Source organism: Palaemon carinicauda, chromosome 45, assembly GCF_036898095.1.
Source record: "Palaemon carinicauda isolate YSFRI2023 chromosome 45, ASM3689809v2, whole genome shotgun sequence".
NCBI classification, from domain to species: Eukaryota; Metazoa; Arthropoda; class Malacostraca; order Decapoda; family Palaemonidae; genus Palaemon; species Palaemon carinicauda.
Window position 1 is genome coordinate 14,768,928 of NC_090769.1, and position 21,526 is coordinate 14,790,453.

Sequence of the window (21,526 nt, forward strand, 5' to 3'; positions counted from 1 at the left end):
TTTATGCGTACTATGCTGATACACAGGATATGAAAGTATTGAATTTTGTTTGACGGTGGTTTTGAATTTGGTATGTTCCTACTGTATTTCTTTTTTTGAATGACAGGTTTGTGTTCTACAGAACAATTATCTTTGTTAGGCAATAGCACTACGGACTATGGTTGAATCATGATTAGGAATATTCTAAAAAGGTGGAAATTAGAGAAAAAAGTAAATATAGTGAGAAGCAACGATAAAAAGTTATCAAAGGTATCAGTAAATGAAGAACAGGGAAGTTTTGGGGGGAGAGACAGCTTACAAATATAAATTGCAAATTTATATTGGAAATTAAGATACCGAAGTTGGAAGGAGGTTATGTTTTTGCCCTTGTTTGTGAACACCTTTCTGGCCCCAATTTTAATCGTAGAGTAATGAAACTTGTAGGGATTAACTGTTATATAAAAAGCTGGAAATTATTAAATTTTTGAAGGTCAAGGTCAAGCAAAATCTCCAATTCATGTAATTAGCCATAAGTTAGGGCACCGTTGTCACAGAGACTTCAAACTTGATTCATATTTAAGTGTATGGAAATTCACGTCAATTAATACATGTTAAGGTCAAAGGTCAAGGTCGAGAAATAAGCTGCCACGGCGGAGGTCTATGCTCTACTGAATGCCCCTCTAGTTTTCCTTTGTTTTATTGCTGCCTCCAGCAAGTGATATCCTGTTAGTCATCGCATATCCGGTACAATGCTGCATAGCTTGTAGGTGGAGCGTGAGATTTTGGGAAACAAGTTGGAATACTGCCACTACTAAAGGTTGAAAGAATTAAAGCTTAGAAAATAACTTGAAGGAAAGAACATGAATTTAAACAGCTGGGTCAAAGTTTCAGGTGTGTGCATATATATATATATATATATACACACACACACACACATATATATATATATACAGTATATATATATATATACAGTATATATATATATATATACAGTATATATATATATATACAGTATATATATATATATATAGAGAGAGAGAGAGAGAGAGAGAGAGAGAGAGAGAGAGAGAGACCTAAGAAATGGTTGATTTGATTCATATATTTAAAAAAAAGTTGATACTTCATACAATATTTTGTAGTGCTCTGTCTGGTGCTCATTTACTGTTCTGTGTTTTGTTAAGTCAACTCAGTTATTTAAGCAAGTATCTCTTATGTTTTCAGAAATTCCTATTTTTTGTAATTCATTTAAAGATCTCTTGGTCGGTAGGAAAAATACCCACGTTAATGATTTAGATTGACAATGAATTTAACCTTTAAAACCTCATTAGATGTTATCTGAAGTATTTTTTTTTAAAGAAAAATAAATTTTTAGATACGCGTAAATCCACGAATTTACTTGCAATAAGTTTATGGGTGAAAAATGTCTAAGAATTGTATTTAAAACCTAATTCAAATCCTGGGTTTTGGAATTTTCTTCACTATGGAAATCTCTTATCTTGAGTCCTTGACCATCGCATAACCAGAGGAACTCTTGCAATAGGCATCAACTATTAATGGTTTTATATCAATATCCATAGACATTTTTAATTTTTGTACATTGTGGGAAAACTGTAATATTATATCTTAGATATGTGGTCTCGCAAATTTTGTCCTGAAGTAGGGGGAGGGGGGGGGGGGGGGGGGCGTTAGCGCCGGCAGTTCACGTGGTGCACTGTACTGTAGTCCAAGGTTTATAGACCTGTGACGGGCCGAGAGAGAGGTTGTGACTCAAAGGCAGGAAGCAGTCAACTGAGTAACTTTATTATAGAACACTCTCCTTTATATACAAAACCTCAAGGCAACAGGAATTTTCATGTTCGAGAGACAGACAATGTTACAGAGGAAATACGCAGACATGTTTATTCTGGTTCCTTTTAGTGCGAGGGAAGAGCGCAGATACAAGCATAATATATACAAAATAATTTATGTACGATCGTGTGACACACGGTTGGTTCAGACCTTGCGGTATGCTTTGCAGCTCCCCTTCGACTGTTAACGGCATCATTTTACCTCCGTTCACACTTCCTTCTCAGTGTCATTCTGTCCAACCTCCTAACTTTTACTACATAGTCCAACCGGGGTTTTTATCCCGTTACTCCTCGGTGCTAAACAGCCTTCCCGGGCTCAGCACCGGTAACATGGCTCAAATTCTCAAGTCCAATCTAATTCATGATTTGGTATCTATCGCGCGCAAACTAGCAAAATTAATACTGATCGTAAAGTTAGTTATCAAGTTATTGGAGGCCTAGTTAGCCTCTTGTGTTTTTTCTGGCTAAGAGGGAATTGTTAGCGTGTTCAGTGAGTTTAACATCAAATTTGGTGTTACATAGGGTAATGTTCTGGGACCCTTGTATTTAGGTATGCCTATTGACCTTGAAAATTACGCTTGAAGCCGATTGCTTCAGTATAGTATGGTATGGTATGGTATGAGGTTGAACCCAAGTTAACGAAGAACGGTATAGTTAGTTTATCAAATTTATTCCATGATTTGTAATACCTAATACAGTACCCAATACTTTTAAAGTGATAGGAAATTTTGGCAAAACGTTTCATCCAGGCCACTATTTCAAAAATATATATTTAGGATTTTTTTTTTGTTAATATAGTAGGCTATAGTATTAATTTGAAGAATTTCAATGAAAAACATTCTGGTCTTGTGTAAATTTGCAAGAAATCGAGATATTTTTCATAATCTTGTACAACAATCTATAGCTCATCCTTTTTTTTTACCAGATTATTTGGAACATTAATTTATTTTATAGGAAGCATTCAGTACAAGTTTTATTATAAGAGATTTCAAAGTTAATTTATGAGATAGTTTTACGGATGACTTTACAGTAGAATCCATGTACTACTGAGTAGCCACCATGTTATGCTGGCACTCTTTTGTTCTTGTAAATCTGTGGAACAATGGTTTTGAAAGTTGTAAGGATATGATACTGATCTGATCAGTTTGAAACAAACTCCAGTGCTACATTATAGCGAAACAAACTCCAGTGCTCCATTATAGCAGTGAATTGATTTCGTCTTTGACTTATTTGACTTTCTAAATATATTTTCTTGTGCACATTAATTTTGATTTTGATATTGTGTAATTTTCACTTAAATTTATCTTTTTTATGTGGATCTTTGACTGCCAATGTACAAAAAAGGAGGTCCCTATAATTAAACCTATTTTGTAGGAAAGTTGGTCATAATTTTCAAGACTTTGGGCGTTGGAATTATATAATCAGCGGCAGTGCAAAAACTTTCGTGTGAATACTTACTGCGGGATTTTTAAGCTATTAAAATCTTTCTTTCATCATTACACTCTGTGTATTATCCGAACTTGCCTTCATTTGTTCTTTCTTTAATCAAACTAGCTGACAATTCCTGTGTTGCAACAGAAGGTTGCGGAAAAAAACATTTAGCCAATTTTTCTGGGGATGAGAAGCCCCCACGCACCCAATATTCAATCAAGTTAATTAACTGAAGAACCCTTCATCAGACATCTTGGCGCAGTGCGCTAATTATGACAGCCGACCGTCTAATCATTTTATCAAGGCACCATCTGGATCCACCTTTCGTTGTTGATGAGCTTTCCCGAACCTTCTCCCCTCTCATCCCCTGGTGAGTATTTTACGCCTCTTACCTGATAAGCGTCTTTAATGTTGATGACTTCTTTGGTGCTAGCCACGTGTCCTACGATTCCTACACCCCACGGGAGAAGGATTTCTTTCTCGGAGGCATTTGCTAGGGCCTCTTCCAGTACTGTGGAAAAGAAACCGAAATTAATTAGAGAGCCCTGCAAGGGAAAGGAGACCCGTTCATTGTAGGGTTTCACTTTTTTTTTAAAATGCTAACTAAAGATGATTCATACTTGGTTATGTATTTTTTTTTTTTATTTAAAGGATTATATTTTGGCCGTCCTACATGTGCATATATGCGCAAAGCTCACATTAACACATGATATTTAGATGAAAACACAAAGGAAATGAAACAACGGATGACTTCTACTATGTACCTTTTTTTTGAAAAACCGTGTAAACGTTTGTTGAAAAAAAATTATATATATGTACAGTATATACATTTCAACATATTTTATTTGTTGAAATTTTTCAACGACTTACATACAGGTCATCCAGTAAAGGTACTTTGATTATAAATATATATGTATATTTTTTTTTAAATTCTCAATGCCTCCATGATTCTTACCTGTATCTACGGTAACATCGAAGAGCTTGGCCACTAAGCACCTTGCATTTTTTGGTCCCTGAGCGAGGAAGAGGGAAGCCCTGTCTGCGTGGGTCAAATGCCCCACGTTCACCAAGATTTTGTGGCACAGCGTGTCGATATCAAGCTCCGTGCTAATGTCCCGGATGAGTTCCATAAAGAGTTCTGGTTCAGTCAGTCTTTCAACCTGGAAAGATAACCATTATTTTATGTTGAGAACAGCCAGCTCTATGATGGAAGGCAATGATAAGCATAATAGTTTGGACATTGGACAATTTTATAATGATAAGAGGCATTAGCTAACTGTATTTGTACTAATAAATACATTAATATATTACTCATGTGCAGTAGGCCTGTAATATGACATGGATTTAAAATTACTCATGGTATAGGAAAGGATTGGTTTAAAATGCCTTTCCGTGAATGATCACAACTTCATTAATAAATATTTACGCTAAATATCTGTAGATGGTTAACTAATGGTAATGGGCGCAAAGATTTATCCAAGTTCGTTCTTCTTAAGGTATTTGGGTATGACGCTTAAACACAGGTAGATGTATTAATGAAAATAGATTGCTGTTACATTTATTAAAGGATATATATGTATATATATAAATATATATATATATATATATATATATCCGAATGTATGTAGCCTGTACGAATATGTATTATGTATATATAACTATAAGTTCATATATGTATGTATATATGCACATTTATGAATGTATACACACACACACACACACACACACACATATATATATATATATATATATATATTGCTAACACAAACACATTACTACTTATACTTCATTTAATTCCATCCCTTTTGGTAATATGTAACCCTGTTCATTTTACCTTTTGAATGACTATCAAGTGGAATACAGTATGTTAATTAAAGGATAAGAATCTTTTGTGAAATATCAAAAGGTTATCTAGTTTGTGTCACGCATTGAATGGTTATAAATATTCGTCCTTTTTTGAGCCTACGTGATTTTTATCGGCTCACAATAACAGTAATTACAAGCGCAGAAAACTGTTGAAGTAGGTTTTTTTTTTTTTTTTTTTTTTTAATGAACATAGAAGACAGGGTTTTGCTGTTTTTTTATATTACCTAGATCATGTTAGATTCTTGTAATCATGAAGTCAGTGCCCACCAAGATTAGGAAAATTATAATTAATGAAGAGTTTTAAGATAAATCGGAATTTAGTGTTATGCAAGGTACGGGCCACGATAGTAGAAGTGTTAATAAAACCAGCTGTAATAGTTGTACTTGGTAAAAAAAGTATTATGATTGAAAAAGGAAGACTACTGTATGTTGTCTTATGATGAAACAGGAAATTTGTTTTCAACAAGAAACACGGTCATGTGTTCCTATACAATAAGAATATAGTGGCAAAATAGTTTTGTAATAGAAATAAGTATAATTGTTTATTGATTAGATTATTTTTATTGCCATAAGAAAACTAGCGATGGTAATTTTACGGGAAAACTGTTTTGATAGTTTAACAATAAAAACTTGTGTAGGTATTTTTTGATAAGTAATATGTATTATTAAAACGTTATAGGTTTTACCAGCATACACAGACTCTTTTTGGCTTATAACACTAAACTCGGTTTATAGTGGTTTGATTCTAAAAGTAAGTAAAGAAGGATATTTTACGCGTAATAATTAGAGATGATGTGATATAGCAGAAATAACAAGTATAACAGAAAATCACATATATTTACATAAAAAACTTGTAATACCAAGTTCAAGAATAATATTTCAAAAAAAATATTTTTTTTAGCATACAAAGGTGTTTTGTTGAATAAGATTTGAGACAAATCCACTATGGTCCAGCATCTAATTTATAACTAATGAAAAACTTCCAGTGTTACGGAAAATAAAATTACCAGGGAATTAGTTATAAAAAACACATGAAGAGTAACATAAGGTTTATATAAAAGAAAAAATAGCTGAAACGTCTGTGGCGTTCTTTTTTCACGTCCTGATATATGACGTCATCGAGGGGATCAATGAAATCTAAGTTTATTAAATCCCTATACTAAACGCACGAGAAATGGACAACAGGGGAGGGCACTTGGATTTATACGGATTCCCCACTGGTGTCACGTTTCATCAGATCACCTGCCAGCTGTGCCTCTCTCTCTCTCTCTCTCTCCTCTCTCTCTCTCTCTCTCCTAGAAGACTTCCATTTGCCTTAGCTGCTTCAACAAGCATTTGGCTTGTATGAATTCATTCATGCATTTGTTATTCTTTCAAAGGATAAAATACATTCCATTTCATCATAGATGAAGGTGGCCTCATGGACTCATGGTGAGCTTGAAGCAGGAAAACGGTTCATCCTATCGCTAGAGAGTGCGTGGGACAGTGTGTATAGCGGCAGATTTTGACATATGAGGTAAACGTTTTAATTGGGGTGGGGGGGGGGGGGGGGCATTTACTTAAAAAAGAAAGAAAAAAAAAAAAGGTGTTGAACAAAAGTTGAAATAATTTAGGATAATATTCCTGACATTAATTTGTATATGTGTATATATATATATATATATATATATTTATATATATATATATATATATATAGAGAGAGAGAGAGAGAGAGAGAGGGGGGGGGGGAGCCGGCGATTTGTGATGTGGCATCAGTTGAAGAATCCTATAACCAGGTATTTTCCCTGCCTCAATAATCTTAGTGTTGAAATTCCAAGGACAGGAGAGTATTTCTCTCTCTCTCTCTCTCTCTCTCTCTCTCTCTCTCTCACCCATAAAGCGTTTATCTAGGGTTGGTTCTTTTGTCCTAAATGATGCTTTGGAAAAAAAACTCCTTTTTCACTTTTACTGTAATCTATTTGTTTGCTAACACTTTTGTGCGCTATGTTTCTCTCTTTCTCTTCTCTCTCTCTCTCTCCTCTCTCTCTCTCTCTCTCTATAGCGTAAAAGATTGAGATGAAGATCTGGGGTTGAAGGAACTCGTCAGCACTTCTTTGATTTACAAGCTGTTTTATATGAAAGCTGTTTTTTGTTGTTTGAAATAGCATGTGTTTTCTATGTTATTTGAAGGTTATTTTCAGAAGTATTATTTACATCATACCTTTAAGTTGTCAAGTGTTTATTTTAGTTGGGTGAGTTTGAACGTTTGAGTGTCTCTGAATTTGAAAAGTTTTATAAAAAATACTGTTGATTATGTTACCCATTGAAGATGACCATAAATTAACATCTACTTTGGCAAGGGTGATCTATTTTTTTAAGAAAAAATATTTCACGTAATTCTTCCCCCTTTCCTCTTCTTCGACAGCATTTCCCCTCTTACCTTTTTCGACTTTTTGCTTTTGGGAGACAGCCAGGAACTGATCGAGTTTTTTCTGCTGGGGTAGGAATAGTTGGCGACGACGTTACTCAGATCCGAATTTACAGAATTTGGTGTATCCCTGGAATCGGAGTCCCAAGCCCGCCCCAGCTGGTCTGCTTGTAGGTGGTTGCGGGGCGCTTCGAAGGGTTCTCAGATTCTGTTTGGAAAAGAATGTAAAGATGGTGAAATAAACTTAAATTCTATTGGTAGATGTTAATTGTTGAGCTAAGATAAATAGCAAAGGTTGAGTGTTCAAGTTTTTGTTCTCGTAATTTCTTCTTGTGTACCTTGAAGCTCCTGTCTGTTTTGTTGTTTTATAATTTCAAGGGTTTTAAACTTTAATGTCATAGCATTAATTTAGAGATATTAATTCCATGAAGAATATCAAGTTTTATAGATTATAGATTCATGCGTGTATTTTTGTTGAAAGTTCAAATATGATTAATGTATATTTTCCCTTTCCCTTATACATACACATTTGTATACACATTCATAGTATATATATATATATATATATATATATATATATATTTATATATATATATATATATATACTGTATATTGTGTGTATGTGTAAAGGATGAGAAGGACGAGAACTAACACGCAATAAGTATACAACATGTATGAAGCCCCCGAAAGGAAAAGTGAAAAAAACTTAAACTCGAGTTAGTACTTTCATCATATTGATATCGTAACTTGGGAATCTGACGATGACCATAAGACGAACGACAGTACTAACTCCAGTCGTTTTCCACTTTTTATGCCTCAAAAGAATTTATGCCTAAACTTTCACGTCTTATTAAATTCATGAGGTGTTTTCGTATTTACAGTACTTATACCACTATCCTTAATGCTTTTATTTTCTTACAAATGAAAGGGGAAAATGTCAAAATCTACTCACCGCTCTTGGTGCCCTTTCTCTCAGCCATTTCTCCACGACTTGAGGATGGCGGTCTAGGTAAGCTGCCACTTGCTCCTCTGGGAGATCGAGAATGACACCCTGTCCGCTCGAGGCTGACATCCCCGAAGATAGCGAGGGGCTCGAAGACCGCTGGCTGGGAGGTTCGTCTGCGGAATTGGGTCACGGTCTGATGAGTCATCACCATTTGAAGAACATTTTTGGTTTTTCTTTTAAGTTAGAATGTCAATTTTTTTTATGTATATGTCTATTTAGAAATAGAATAATTTTTATATTATTTTATAAAGAATTTGTATTTTAATATAGTATTTTAAAATTATTCTTATTGATTTTGTAAGTTAATAGTATTTTTCTAATATTTTTTTTTTATAATATTACTTGTCGATGATATGAGGTACCCGTAATTCTTAATGATTTCGAAAGAAAACGATAATTGAAAAGGGAAAAGAACTCGGGTGATAAAATTAAATGGTTACTTTTCCCCAATCTTGTTTCTAATTGTATTTTTTTTCTGTTGAGGCGACTCCAAGTAACTTGCTTTTGTTAAGTGTGGAGTTCACAGTTCCTTTTTATCTATTTTTCCACTAATTGAACCTGTTCTTTCTCCTTAAGCGTCTTTACTGCTGAGCTCTCTTTTGCATAATAAATTTTTGTCACGTCTACAAACGACTAAAATTTCTAGTTTCTTTAGTCTTAATTATTAGCCCATCTCATTTAAAAGTTTAAATCGAGTTCAGAGGGCATAGGCGCGTTTTGAAAAAAAAAAAAAAAAAAAAAAAAGCCTTGTGTCTTGAAGCATCTGCTGCATGAAGTTGATTTATCATTCAGTCAGTGTCGTACTTTGTCTTTGCATCGTTTCATACATAGCTGAAGTGATTGCTACCAAACTTGATACAAAGGTGGACCATCATGCAAAGATCTGCTTGTAGGGAAATAGACCCTTTCTAGGTTTGTTAATGCTTCTGTTAAACTTTCCTTGTCTTTGAAACTCCCAAATAACCGGAGCTTGTTCAATGAATTGTACGTTTTGATATTTTTTTCTTATATTTTGACAGACTTTTTTTTATATAAACTTCAGGTAAAGCATTTGTATTCAACTACCAACAGGAGGGCGCAAGACCAGTATCTATTTCCATCGTAATTTGCGTATTTAAATGGGTTTCATAATCAGGATGCATTTTTCCTTCGGGGAACATTTTAGTCTCCCCGTTCAAGTTACCTTTAAATTTTTTCCCTGGCGGGAGTTGTAAATATTTGCTTTCTCTTCCTGTGTCATTAATACAAGATGTACAGTATATATAATGCGTTCCTTCCATTTAAGAAAATAGGGATCTATGAGTGTTATCTACAAGTAAAAATATTTAATATATCGTATTATATGATATGGTTACCTATTCTTAATCCCTCCACTGTTTAATTCTTTTTGCAATGTCTCTTCATTTCCTCTCTTTTTGCGCTGGGAAGATTACTTCGTTTTTGTATCCATTTGTGATCATTAAGACCCCTTTGGAAGTATTCCTTTCATGGAACTAGAACAGTGTTATTCGTGGAGCTTCATTAGATTGCAATTTGAGGAGATTAGGATCTGGTGATGGATTTATATTAATTTAATGAACGCCCATAGTAAAATCCTCCATCGAAATATGTATAAACATTTTCGGCTGTATACCGTATTTCATTAACCAAGGATTACTAAGGTTTAAGTTTATGATTCTAAGTATTTAAGAGGGATTTACTTAGATGTTAATTCCAGGGGGAATAAATCGGATATTATGGGTGAAGGGGTTTCCGGGTAATTGTTACCATAGATTTCATTTTCCAAGATGGATTTTTTATTATCATCCCTTACTATAGACCGCGGGTTTAACCGATTATTATTTAATGTAAAAGTTAAGCTAAAGGGAAAATCAGTTTTGATGAGAAGGGATGAAAACGTAACTCTAAGGCTAATTAAGACGAATGATTTTGATAAAAAGGAATTATGAAGAGCATGTAAGGAGACGGACGGAAACTGGGCCAAAGTTCAAGACATGAATTTTTTTATATATATGAAGAGTGTGGGGAAATGTTAGGCTTGGTTCTTAGAATCAGCGAGAAGCATTTGTAGGTTTAGGAGTGTGGAAAAAGTGAACAAACTCTATTATTATTATTATTATTATTACTATTATTATTATTATTATTATTATTATTACTTGCTAAACTTTAACCCTAGTTGGAAAAACAGAATGCTATAAGCCCAGGGGCTCTAACATGGAAAATAGCCCAGTGAGGACAAGAAACATGGAAAATTAAAATATTTTAAGAACTGAACATTAAAATGAATATCTCCTATATAAACTGTAAAACCTTAAACAAAACAAGGGGAAGAGAAAAAAAAAATAAAATAGAGTGCCCAAGTGTGCCGTCAAGCAACAGAACTCTAACCCAAGACAGTGGAAGACCATGGTACAGAGGCTATGGCACTACCCACGACTAGAGAACAGGTAATTCAAGTTGCAATTGTAAGAAATAAGGTAGATGCATAATGCGTTGAAGGGGAAGTTGAGAGAGAATAAAATAACGTATTAAGAAACTGGAAGGTGTGCAAAGGTTAACGGAGAAAAAGAAAGTTTTTCTATAAGGAAGTTTCTACAGACACAGGCTAAAAGGGTTCGCTAGATAATTTGGCTTAGTGGTGGGTGTTTTGATGATTTGTTGTTCAGAATTTATTTATTAATTGTTGATTGTTGCATTAAAATGAAAGTTATGCTTAATTGATTTTCTTTTATGTTTGTTCTTATTTTTAAGTATTTGACTACTTGGTTAATGTTTAGTTTTAATTCGAGTTTGTCCTGTAGATGATCGCAGTACAGGTAGTGATATGATACCACTGTGTGGGTTAAAGTTGCCATCCTGCTCCAAATTAGAAGTATGTAAATCCACAGTTTTGAAAGTAAACAGATCATCATAATCTTTCGCACCAGTATGGCCTACATCAAGGGGCCGGTTGCCTGATGAGCACTCTCCAATGCCTTCTATCCACCAAACCACTTCTCTCCATATCATCCTTCACCTTGTCTCCATCTAATTCTCTGCCTCCCTCTCGATCTTCTCCCCCTAACAGGTTCCTCCTAATCCCTCCTTACTCCCTCTCCACCATCCATCCTTAAGTGCCTACTCCATCTCAGTCGTGCCACTCTTATCACCTCTGTAATCTATATTATGCCTGCCATTCGTTTTGTTTCATCATTTCCCAGTCTTTCAAGCAGCAATATTCCCATAATTCACCTCAGCATTCTTATCTATGTTCACTCAAGCTTTGCTTCCTCTTTTCGTCTTAGAGCCCACGTTTCTGATCCATACAGCAACACTGTTCTTATTACTGTGGGATAGTCGGTGACTTTTAGGTTTTATTTATATCACGTACGACTCCTGCTACCTTCTCCACTTTCTCCATGCTGCTTTTATTCTATTCTCAACTTAAGAGATAGTTTACCTTAAGGATTTGAAGGTAGTTGAAAGGGGAATAATGCTTGAAATACAGTTTTTTTTTTTTTTTAGTTGTGGTGGGGAACAAACGAAAGTAATCCATTTTTATATAGACCTGTAAGAGGTGCTGCTAGCTGTAAAGGAAGATTCTAAAAGAGCAAAGATAGTGTTATGTTTGCAGGTCATTCAGTTCCTAGATTGAATATTTGAGGAAAAATACATAGAGGGTGAAGCCAATTACGATCTTACTTGCTTATTAACCTTTGGTAAGACCTGTCTAACAAACACACATTAAAGCCCTGAAAACTTGAGTTGAAAGTTTTGATTTTCAAGAAACCTTTGATTATGACTGCAGTGCTATACATAATTAGGTATTGGGTATTGTACCCTTACTACCTGACATTGTGCAAATTAATAGAATAAACATACAAATTTAGTGGTCTAATTTAGGATTATTGGATTAAAGACCCTTGAAAGAGCAAGACGTAAAAGCGTAATAATCTGTCTCTTACCTGTATTAATAGAGTATTGTGGATATATGGAAGATGCATCGGTCTCAAGCTCAGGATGGGGTGATGTTGCTGGACTTGGAGATAATGCAGGACCTTCTGGGTCTAGTTCATTTTTCTTTGATTCCATTCTTTCATTGGCCATTGGGCTGTTTGGGTAAGGTTTTGCCTCCTCTTGAACCTCGGATGCATCGGGTCCTTGGTTACATTCTGGTGGCGAGGGTGTGCATTCAAGGCTCCTTGAAGTCTGTTCTTGATCAAGATCAGAATTATCATCAGCACCTGAGATTTGGTCCAGGGAATCGAGGTGATCCATGTTATCTGGGTTATCAGGAGTGGCACAGAAGAATCTTGAATCACAAATGACAGTAGTGGCAGAACTTTCTGTTGTCTCTGTGTCCTCAGCTAAACTATCGGCATCTGGTCCTAACTCAGCTGAATCCATGTTGGGTGTAGTCCTTGGCTGGTTCGAGGGATGGACGTATACACGCCCATTATGAGTAGCATTGGGAAATGTTGTGCCCTGTGGCCTAGTGTTGCTTGCTGGATCCCTTAACAAGGGAACCTCTTGAGTAGTAATTTGTGACGGCTGCTGGGGTTGCTGGGTGGTCTGGTTGTCGCTAGGGCCCCCGTCCTCATCCTGGCCCTCCATGGTGACCTAGGAGCGGGTAGGTCACGTGGAGGCATCTGATCTTGCCTTCACCAGTGTGGCTGCCCTGCTCCCAGCCAGCTAGCGTTCTCCATAATCACATAATGTGTGGTCGATATGGTTTACTCCGAGGTGTGGTATTTTTCTTCTATTTCACTCTCCTAAGTTCTGTGAGATGTTCACAACTTGTAGTTATTCTTTGCTGGCACAGTTAGCGACACAATCCTTCAGTTCTTCCAGATTTTGAATGGTAGTCTGAAAACAGAGAAAATATATTTTAGTATCTTGTGAATCTGAGCAATGAGCACCTTAAACATGTCATAAACTGGAGTTTATTGAAAGATGAATTTAATTATAAATCGGTCACAAGACTCATTTAACATAATTGCATGAAAGTAATGAAATAAATAAATGTGTCTATTCTTAAAAATTCTCTACACACTGCCGTTATTGTTCAACCCTGTAGCCAAATTTTTGATGATTTTTTTATATACACTTTAGAAGCTAAAATGAAGTAAAATATTAAAGGTTAGTTTTTATTTTCATCTTTCACGGGTAATTTGTATGGTTAGTATAAAACTGTAGAATGCTTCGAAGCATCTATGTATATATAGGAACATATTTATCATATGTCCATAAGTACGTTTATAAGTATACATACATATATAAATGATATATATATATATATATATATATGAGAGAGAGAGAGAGAGAGAGAGAGAGAGAGAGAGAGAGAGAGAGAAATTTTTTTTATATATTTCATAAAACATGCCCCTGTGTAAATTACTAAAAAATGTCACTCAGAACATTTACCAATTTATCTAAGGAATTTAAAGTACATAAATCAGCTGTATTGGCCTTGTCCTTACATTGTAGAAATTATTTATAGTTCCGTTGTACCCCTACAATTTGCAATAATGAATCATAGAATAAGAGACCAAATTTGAGTGAATTTGAGTAGCAACCAGGTTTCAAAGTCAATGTAGTACTGTCCAGCCCCCCCCCTCTCTCTCTCTCTCTCTCTCTCTCTCTCTCTCTCCCTCTCTCTCTCTCTCTCTCATTTAAATGATGTGAAAAGTAAACTTTCCTGTCCCTATTATTACATCTAGTAAAGGAAATATGGGGCATTTTTTGATGAGTGCATTTACTGCACACACTCATCCATAATTAGAAAAAAATAAAATTAAAACGTTCGGGAAGTTGAGGCGATAAAGCTCTCGACTCTGTCGTTGAAGTTATCGCAATTGATGCGCAAATGATAAGGCAGACTATTTTCTGCAGAGGCTGTCATGTGTTGCGTTGATCAGCTAATTGCAAATAACAATAACACTTTGCATAACTGAAACCATATTTTTTTATTTATTGTCTTTGATAGAGTGTCAAAACTATATAAGAAATTAATAAAGAAAAAAAACCGGTATAAGTGAATAGAGATGGATGAGTAAATATTATTTTAGAGGAAACGATCCAGCTGAAATGAAAAATAGCGTGGTAAATAAGTAAACAAAGTGATAAATTGAGTCTAAGACGAATAAAGAACATTTATACACAATTATATGGTTGCGTTTCCTTTAGAAATACTGGATATTGTTCAGCGGAAATTGTTTTGCTTCTAGAATTAGAAACCTCGGATGAAATAAGATATATATATATATATATGTATATATATATATATATATATATATGTTGTAGAGTTAAATTAGTTATAATTGGGGGGTTCATCGATCTGTATCGAATAAAGGTAAATTTAATTAATATATGATTCTTAATATCAGTTTGAGGATGTTGCATCTGTGATAGTTGGATTATATTAAATTATATTTTTTTTATGGAAAGGAAGAAACACGGATATTGTTTAACATATTACTGTAGCACAAATTTCTCTCCCTCTCCCCTTATTTAGGAATCGAGAATATTGAAGTTAATTACATAACCATTCAAGGGTTTTGAAGCCCTATTAATATCAGGGGACATTTAGTGTTTAGGGAGCACAAATATCACCCCTTTATGTACATATGTATATAATGTACTTAAATTCTTGTGCATAATTTCGCAGGAGTCATTCCAGTCTCCTCTATGTTACCCTAACATGGAAAATTTTCACGATTAGAATGCCCATTTGAAACATATTGAAGAATATGTTAAAAAAGAACGTCAATTCTGTATCGAAAATGTCTGGTTTGATTTGTTATGTACAGTAGATATGGGGTTAGAAGGGGTCGAAAGTTGCTTCCATACTGTCTTTGAGTCGCAACCTTCTCTCGGCCCGTCACAGTATCGATGTCTTGATGGATATAGATTAAGTGCAATATGGATTTTATGGTTGAAAAACTTCAAGAGCTGTTAGGTAGTATTATGATATTACATCCTTTCAAGTATAAAATTAATGATGAAAATATTGGTTAGGCAAATAATTTACCAAATATGTTACATCAAAATCTCCGCAACTCGTCCAGTGGTGCATATATTAATAATAATATATGTTATTATATATATATATATATATATATATATATGTATATATATTATATATATATATATATATATATAGCTATCTATCTAATACTCGAGATTTTCCTTTACTCAAATAGCTATAAATTCTTTTTGATATCAAAAGGCTAGAGCAGTTAATCTCTTGTTACATTTACGCACCACGAATTATCGCTTAGTTCAAAATTGTTATATATTTAAGCCAAGGGAATTTTTTTTTTTTTTGGGGGGGGGGGTTTGGACAATAATTGGTAAAAGATGCTGGAAAGTAGGCTCCTGTTACCTTTCACTTTTGAGAAACCTCAACGGTATCATCTGAATTTATTTTGAACTTTTTCAAGACAACTCAATAGGGCAGATCTTATATGTTTTAACTATGAATATTAAAATTTGATTTTTACAAAGCGGAATATACTTTGCACCTAGCCCTGAAAGGTTTCTCAAAAGGTTTTCTTGATATCTCGTGTAACGCTTTATTTATTGGAATATAGCTGGAATTTCGTTGGACTTGTTCAAGTTAAATAATTACAATTACTGTACTTTATAGTCAGAGTAATTAAGAGAACCCCCACAGAGCTTCATTAACCTTTAAAACAATTCAATCTTACAAGTTCCGTTTCCGTGAGGAAAGTTAGATTTAATTTTCCTGCAACTTCTTTAAAGCTCGCTCTCGTCAAGAGGAAATGTGTATACTTTAAGTTAAACGTTAATTGATATATATTTTGACCAACATAATTGATTAACTTGTTTTTATCTTGTGTCAGAATACTTCTTTCATATTTTTTCTTTGGAATTTTCTTTGATATTTTTCATTCTCATTGATATCTATTTTTTAATCACTCATGAAATTTGTTTTTTAACTCGCTGTTGTTAATTTTAATGTAGTAACTTATGCGCTTAGCATTCACATGGCTGCAGATCGATCCCAGTTTTAGCTGGTTACTGGGGAGACCACTGCTATGGTTGGACTGGAGTTTGGGTTTGCCTGGCTGACATTCTGGTGAGCATCTAATCTGATAAAACTAGAACTAAAATCAGATATCTTTAATCCTTTCGTAACCGTAAAGCCTTGGATGGTTTTTTTCTTAAATTCTGTCGTATATGTGCAAGAATATACACGCTTTATCCTGCGAAAGTAACTTCTATTCATATACTACACAAGAATAGCCAAATCTTATGACAAATAAAGAACAATTGCGTCCTCGCCAATCTTTCTACTTCTTACTGAACATTACTTAAAAAAAAGTTTTACCCCTTTCCATTCTTTATCTTACTATTCCATCCTCTACCTGTTGTATGTTAGCATCCCCCTCCACACACACACACACGCACGCACGCACGCACGCACACGCACACACACACACACACACACACATATATATATATATATATATATGTGTGTGTGTGTGTGAATGAATGTAAATAATTACACATCGGTGTTACTTGTGTTTCATTGACGTATTTACTCCAATGAAGTAAAATTGACTTAGCAGGCTTCATGCTGATCCCCGGATGCACATATGCCACAAAAGAAACTTGAATACACTGTGATGCACACTCATACATACAGACATATGTGTGTCTCTACCCAAGTCTTAAGCCTTCCGTGGTAGGGGAAAACACGGCCCCTTGTTGACACGATCTGGCAAAATTGAGGGCAGGTGAGGGGATCTCCGGATTGGAAAAAATAAGAACAGAGGTGTGATGAGAGAGAGAGAGAGAGAGAGAGAGAGAGAGAGAGAGAGAGAGAGAGAGGAAAGGGGGGGTGATAGGAGGAGGGTAGATTATGTAGCGGTAACGTGGTGAAAAAAATGACATGAAATTGATAACGCCATACGAAGGATGTGTTAGTAGGTATGGATAGACAGGCTATAGATGGAACCAAGATGCGGTGAAAAAATATTATACGCAAACGGAGGAAGAGAGCGTCATATTAGGGTGGAAATGAAATGGGGGACATAGTGTACACTGTACAGAAATGACGGTAAGGTAAGTTGGCCAATAACAGTGGATAAGGGTATGGCCAAATAAGCGGAGATCAACAAGGGGATTCGTGTTGACTTTATGATGTGTTCTGGAACGAAACGCTGCGGAATATTGAGCAGAGTTTTGAATAAATTCGTCTTAAAATCTCTCTCTCTCTCTCTCTCTCTCTCTCTCTCTCTCTCTCTCTCAGATATTTTGATAGTTTTCTCTCATTCGAGACTAGTATTGAAAAAGATTGTCTGGTTTCGTTATAGGTAGCTGCCAATCCTATGCGCTCGCTTATTGGGGAAATTTCTCTTATAACGTTAAATATTATTGAGAATTTTGTAGTATTATTAAGCCAAGGAAAGAGGAAAACAGATTTAGTTGCTCAGTTTTGTTATTTTCAATTTCCATGTAAGTCTATTATCGTTCCCCTCCCCCCCCCCCTCTCCTTCTCCCTCTCCCCTTCTTCACCGTGAACCACTGATGGCTTCAACTTATTCATCTTCTGAAGACTTGATTTTTTTATATATAAAAAATTAGACTTTTTTTTTCAGGGAATAAACCTGTTCGAGGGACTTTTTTTGTTACCCGGTTGTTATTATTATTATTATTATTATTATTATTATTATTATTATTATTATTATTACTTGCTAAGCTACAAATCTAGTTGGAAAAGCAGAATGCTATAAGCCCAGGGGCTTCAACAGGAAAAATAGCCCAGTGAGGAAAGGGAACAAGTTCTTGCCTTTGTTGATTTTCGTCTTGAATTTGAAGAAAACAACGGGATGATATTCATTTATATGATCATGCTTTTGAAATCGATTGCTTAAGGCTAAGGTTCCCTAAAATAACTAAAAGAATTATACTTCGTAGTTTACAGTATAACTTGTAATAAAGTAGTGTTGTAGCTTACACTTTTCATTAGGCTTGACTTTGTAAGGAATATGTAAAGTCTCTAAGATTTAGAAAAAAAAGAGCATGGGATGAAACACCGCCACATTTATTATTCAATTGTTTAAGCAATGACGAACATCTAGTGAAAAAAGTTCCTCAACTTTGTTACAATATGAAAATCTTTGGATACAAATTATGAATAGTCATTACGCATGTAAAGTGTATCCCGTTTCATTTGGAAATGTCTTTGTATTATGTTATTCTTTATATCAGTCTATTTTGTTGGATATTTAGATATTTAGTAGATAAGTAATGTGATGATTTCGTAAATTTGATTACCAAACATCGTTATTCTATTATTATTATTTTTATTATTATCATTATTATTATTATTAGCTAAGCTACAACCCTAGTCGGAAACGCAAGATGCTATAAGCCCAAGGGCTCCAATAGGGAAAAATAGCCCAGTGAGGAAAAGAAATAAGGAAATAAATAACGATATGAGAAAAAATTAACAATAAAATATTTAAAAACCGTAACATCAAAACAGATATGTCATATATAAACTATAAAAAGACTTATGTCAGCCTGTTCAACATTAAAACATTTGTTGCAACTTTGAACTTTTGAAGTTCTACCGATTCAATGTTTGTATTTTTATATTAATTATAATGAATATTTCTCTTAGAAGAACCACGGTGCATTAACGCAAATTCCGTAGTAAGTAAGATTTTGTTCCCAATTTCTGGTGTAAATGCTGTGCATTAATGAGAGTAGAAGAGAGGAAGAGGGGGGTGGTTGGTGCGTAAGGAAGTAGTGACTACGAATGCCTTTTGATGTTGAATGGAAAAAAAAAAAAACATCCAAGTATCTTGAGTAAATGTTTGCTTTTTAACCTATCTATTTTTTTTTTCAAAGATGTAGATTAAAGCTGAACTAATACTGTTTTATTGAAAGGGAGTTGGAAAACTATGTTATTGGTGTTGGCTCTAAGGCGTTCTCGTTGTTTGCTTTTCTATTTCGACTTATAATTTTAGTGTTGGTAAATTTAAGCTGAACTGATTTTAGATGGTTTAAAGATTCCGATTTTATTTAGTGTTTCATTTAAGTGAAAATGTTTGCATCCTTACTTTAAAAGAAAAAATTTGAATGCAGTTCTTTTGGAGATTTAAGTAATTTCTTATGATCATGTAAAACGCGGACTGCCTTCATAAACTTCTCTCTTAAATATAGTTAAAACATTACGGGCAAATTTAAAGTTCACATTTTTTATGATGACTGACAATTATACAGTAAGATGAAAAGGGGAGCAACATTGAGATATTGTGGAAAGTGGAATGAACGATGACATTTAGGGTAAAAGGAATAATTATGACTAAGGTTTGATGTATTATTAATGAAGAATCTTTGGATGGTTCCTTAAACTTTATCCTTTCATCTGTAGGGAAGTAAACAAGGGAAAGAATTGTGAACTTCTAATTTGACTAGATTATTGTGGTAAATTCTCTATAGTTACTCAATTTCCTCCCAATTCTATTCCATTTTCTTTCCTTTTCTCATCGTTATTTATTATGCTGTACTCTTCATCCAATTTGTTATTTATTGGTCCATGTGTGCTTGGATAAATATAATTTGACTAATGTATGCATATAAGGCTCTATTATCGGCGTATTTTCCTTCTTAATTGTTTGTTTTCTTAACTATTTGTGTTTTGATTGTTCCACAATACTTTTGCAAGTAGTTTTATGCTCTTAACTTTTTCCCGTTGATTTGGCTAACATATAGAGTAAAATACCAAATTGGATGTGGTGTAAATAAAGAAATTTCTTGAAAGAATAGTAAAGATTGAAACCACTGTATTTACGAATAGAAAATAAAAAATGAACATTCAAAATAAACATTCTTTAAAATACATGATTCAACTTGGCTAAAGATATTGTCCTGAAAAGATGGCATTGCCTCTCATTCCTCATAACACTCTCTAGCAAAGCTCGTTATGAACAGCAGAAATTCTGTTGGCATATACTGTAGTACATAATTCAAGAACAGTTTGGACTTCACATCATTCATCTATCACGTTTTAGTCCTGGGCTGTAAAAGCGAGACGAATGGAAAAATTTAGTTCATGAATAGACTTCTTTTTAATAGTTCTTTGTTAGGAACTCATATTATTATATTCCCTGAAAACTATTTAGAATATTCCTCTTGGGTAGAATGCGTTGAAAACGTTTAATGCTAATTCATTGTTTTACTCTATGCTGAGAATAAGTTATTTACGCTGCTGATGTTCGTTATATGACATTTTTAGCTGCCAATTGCTTGGTAATTGAGAAAAATGTCCTTTGCATCATGACAGGCAGTCTGTCGTTGAAAACACTTGATTGTTGGCAGACGACCTAATTATTGTCACAATGACAGAATTGGAAGTTTCCTATAAAAGAAATGACTTGTGTGTGTGTGTATATATATATATATATATATATATATATATTTACATATGGGGTCCTTTGACTTGCCAAACAGTACTATATTGGATCCTTCTCTCTGGTCACGGTTCACTTTCCCTTTACCTACACATACACCGAATAGTCTAGCATATTCTTTAGATTCTCCTCTGTCCTCACACACCTGACAACACTGAAATTACCAAACAATTCTTCCTCGCTCTCAGGGTTAACTACTGCACTGTAATTGTGCAGTGGCTACTTTCCTCTTGGTATGGATATAATAGACTCCTTAGCTATGGTAAGCAGCTCTTTTAGGAGAAGTACACTCAAAATCAAACCATTGTTCTCTAGTCTTGGGTAGTGTCATAACCTCTGTACCATGGTCTTCCACTGTCTTGGGTTAGAGTTTTCTTGCTTGAGGGTACACTCGGGCACACTTTTTCTATCTAATATCTCTACTGGTTTTGTTTAAGTTTTTATAGTTTATATATGAAAAATTCATTTTAACGTTGTTACTGTTCTTAATTATTTTTCCTTGTTTCATTTCCTCACTGGGCTATTTTCCCTGTTGGGGACCCTCGGGCTTGTAGCATCCAAC

The 21,526-nt window shown here is 34.5% G+C and overlaps 1 protein-coding gene across 1 annotated transcript in view; it reads right to left on the reverse strand.

The window, feature by feature from the left end:
- Positions 1-21,526, reverse strand: part of LOC137634830 (cGMP-specific 3',5'-cyclic phosphodiesterase-like) — a 362,765-nt gene that overhangs the window by 100,791 nt on the left and 240,448 nt on the right. The window contains 6 exon segments of the mRNA XM_068367383.1: positions 3,650-3,768; positions 4,213-4,417; positions 7,543-7,713; positions 7,715-7,738; positions 8,483-8,649; positions 12,481-13,381. Of these exon segments, the coding sequence (XP_068223484.1) occupies positions 3,650-3,768; positions 4,213-4,417; positions 7,543-7,713; positions 7,715-7,738; positions 8,483-8,649; positions 12,481-13,129 (1,335 nt within the window). The 5' untranslated portion in view covers positions 13,130-13,381.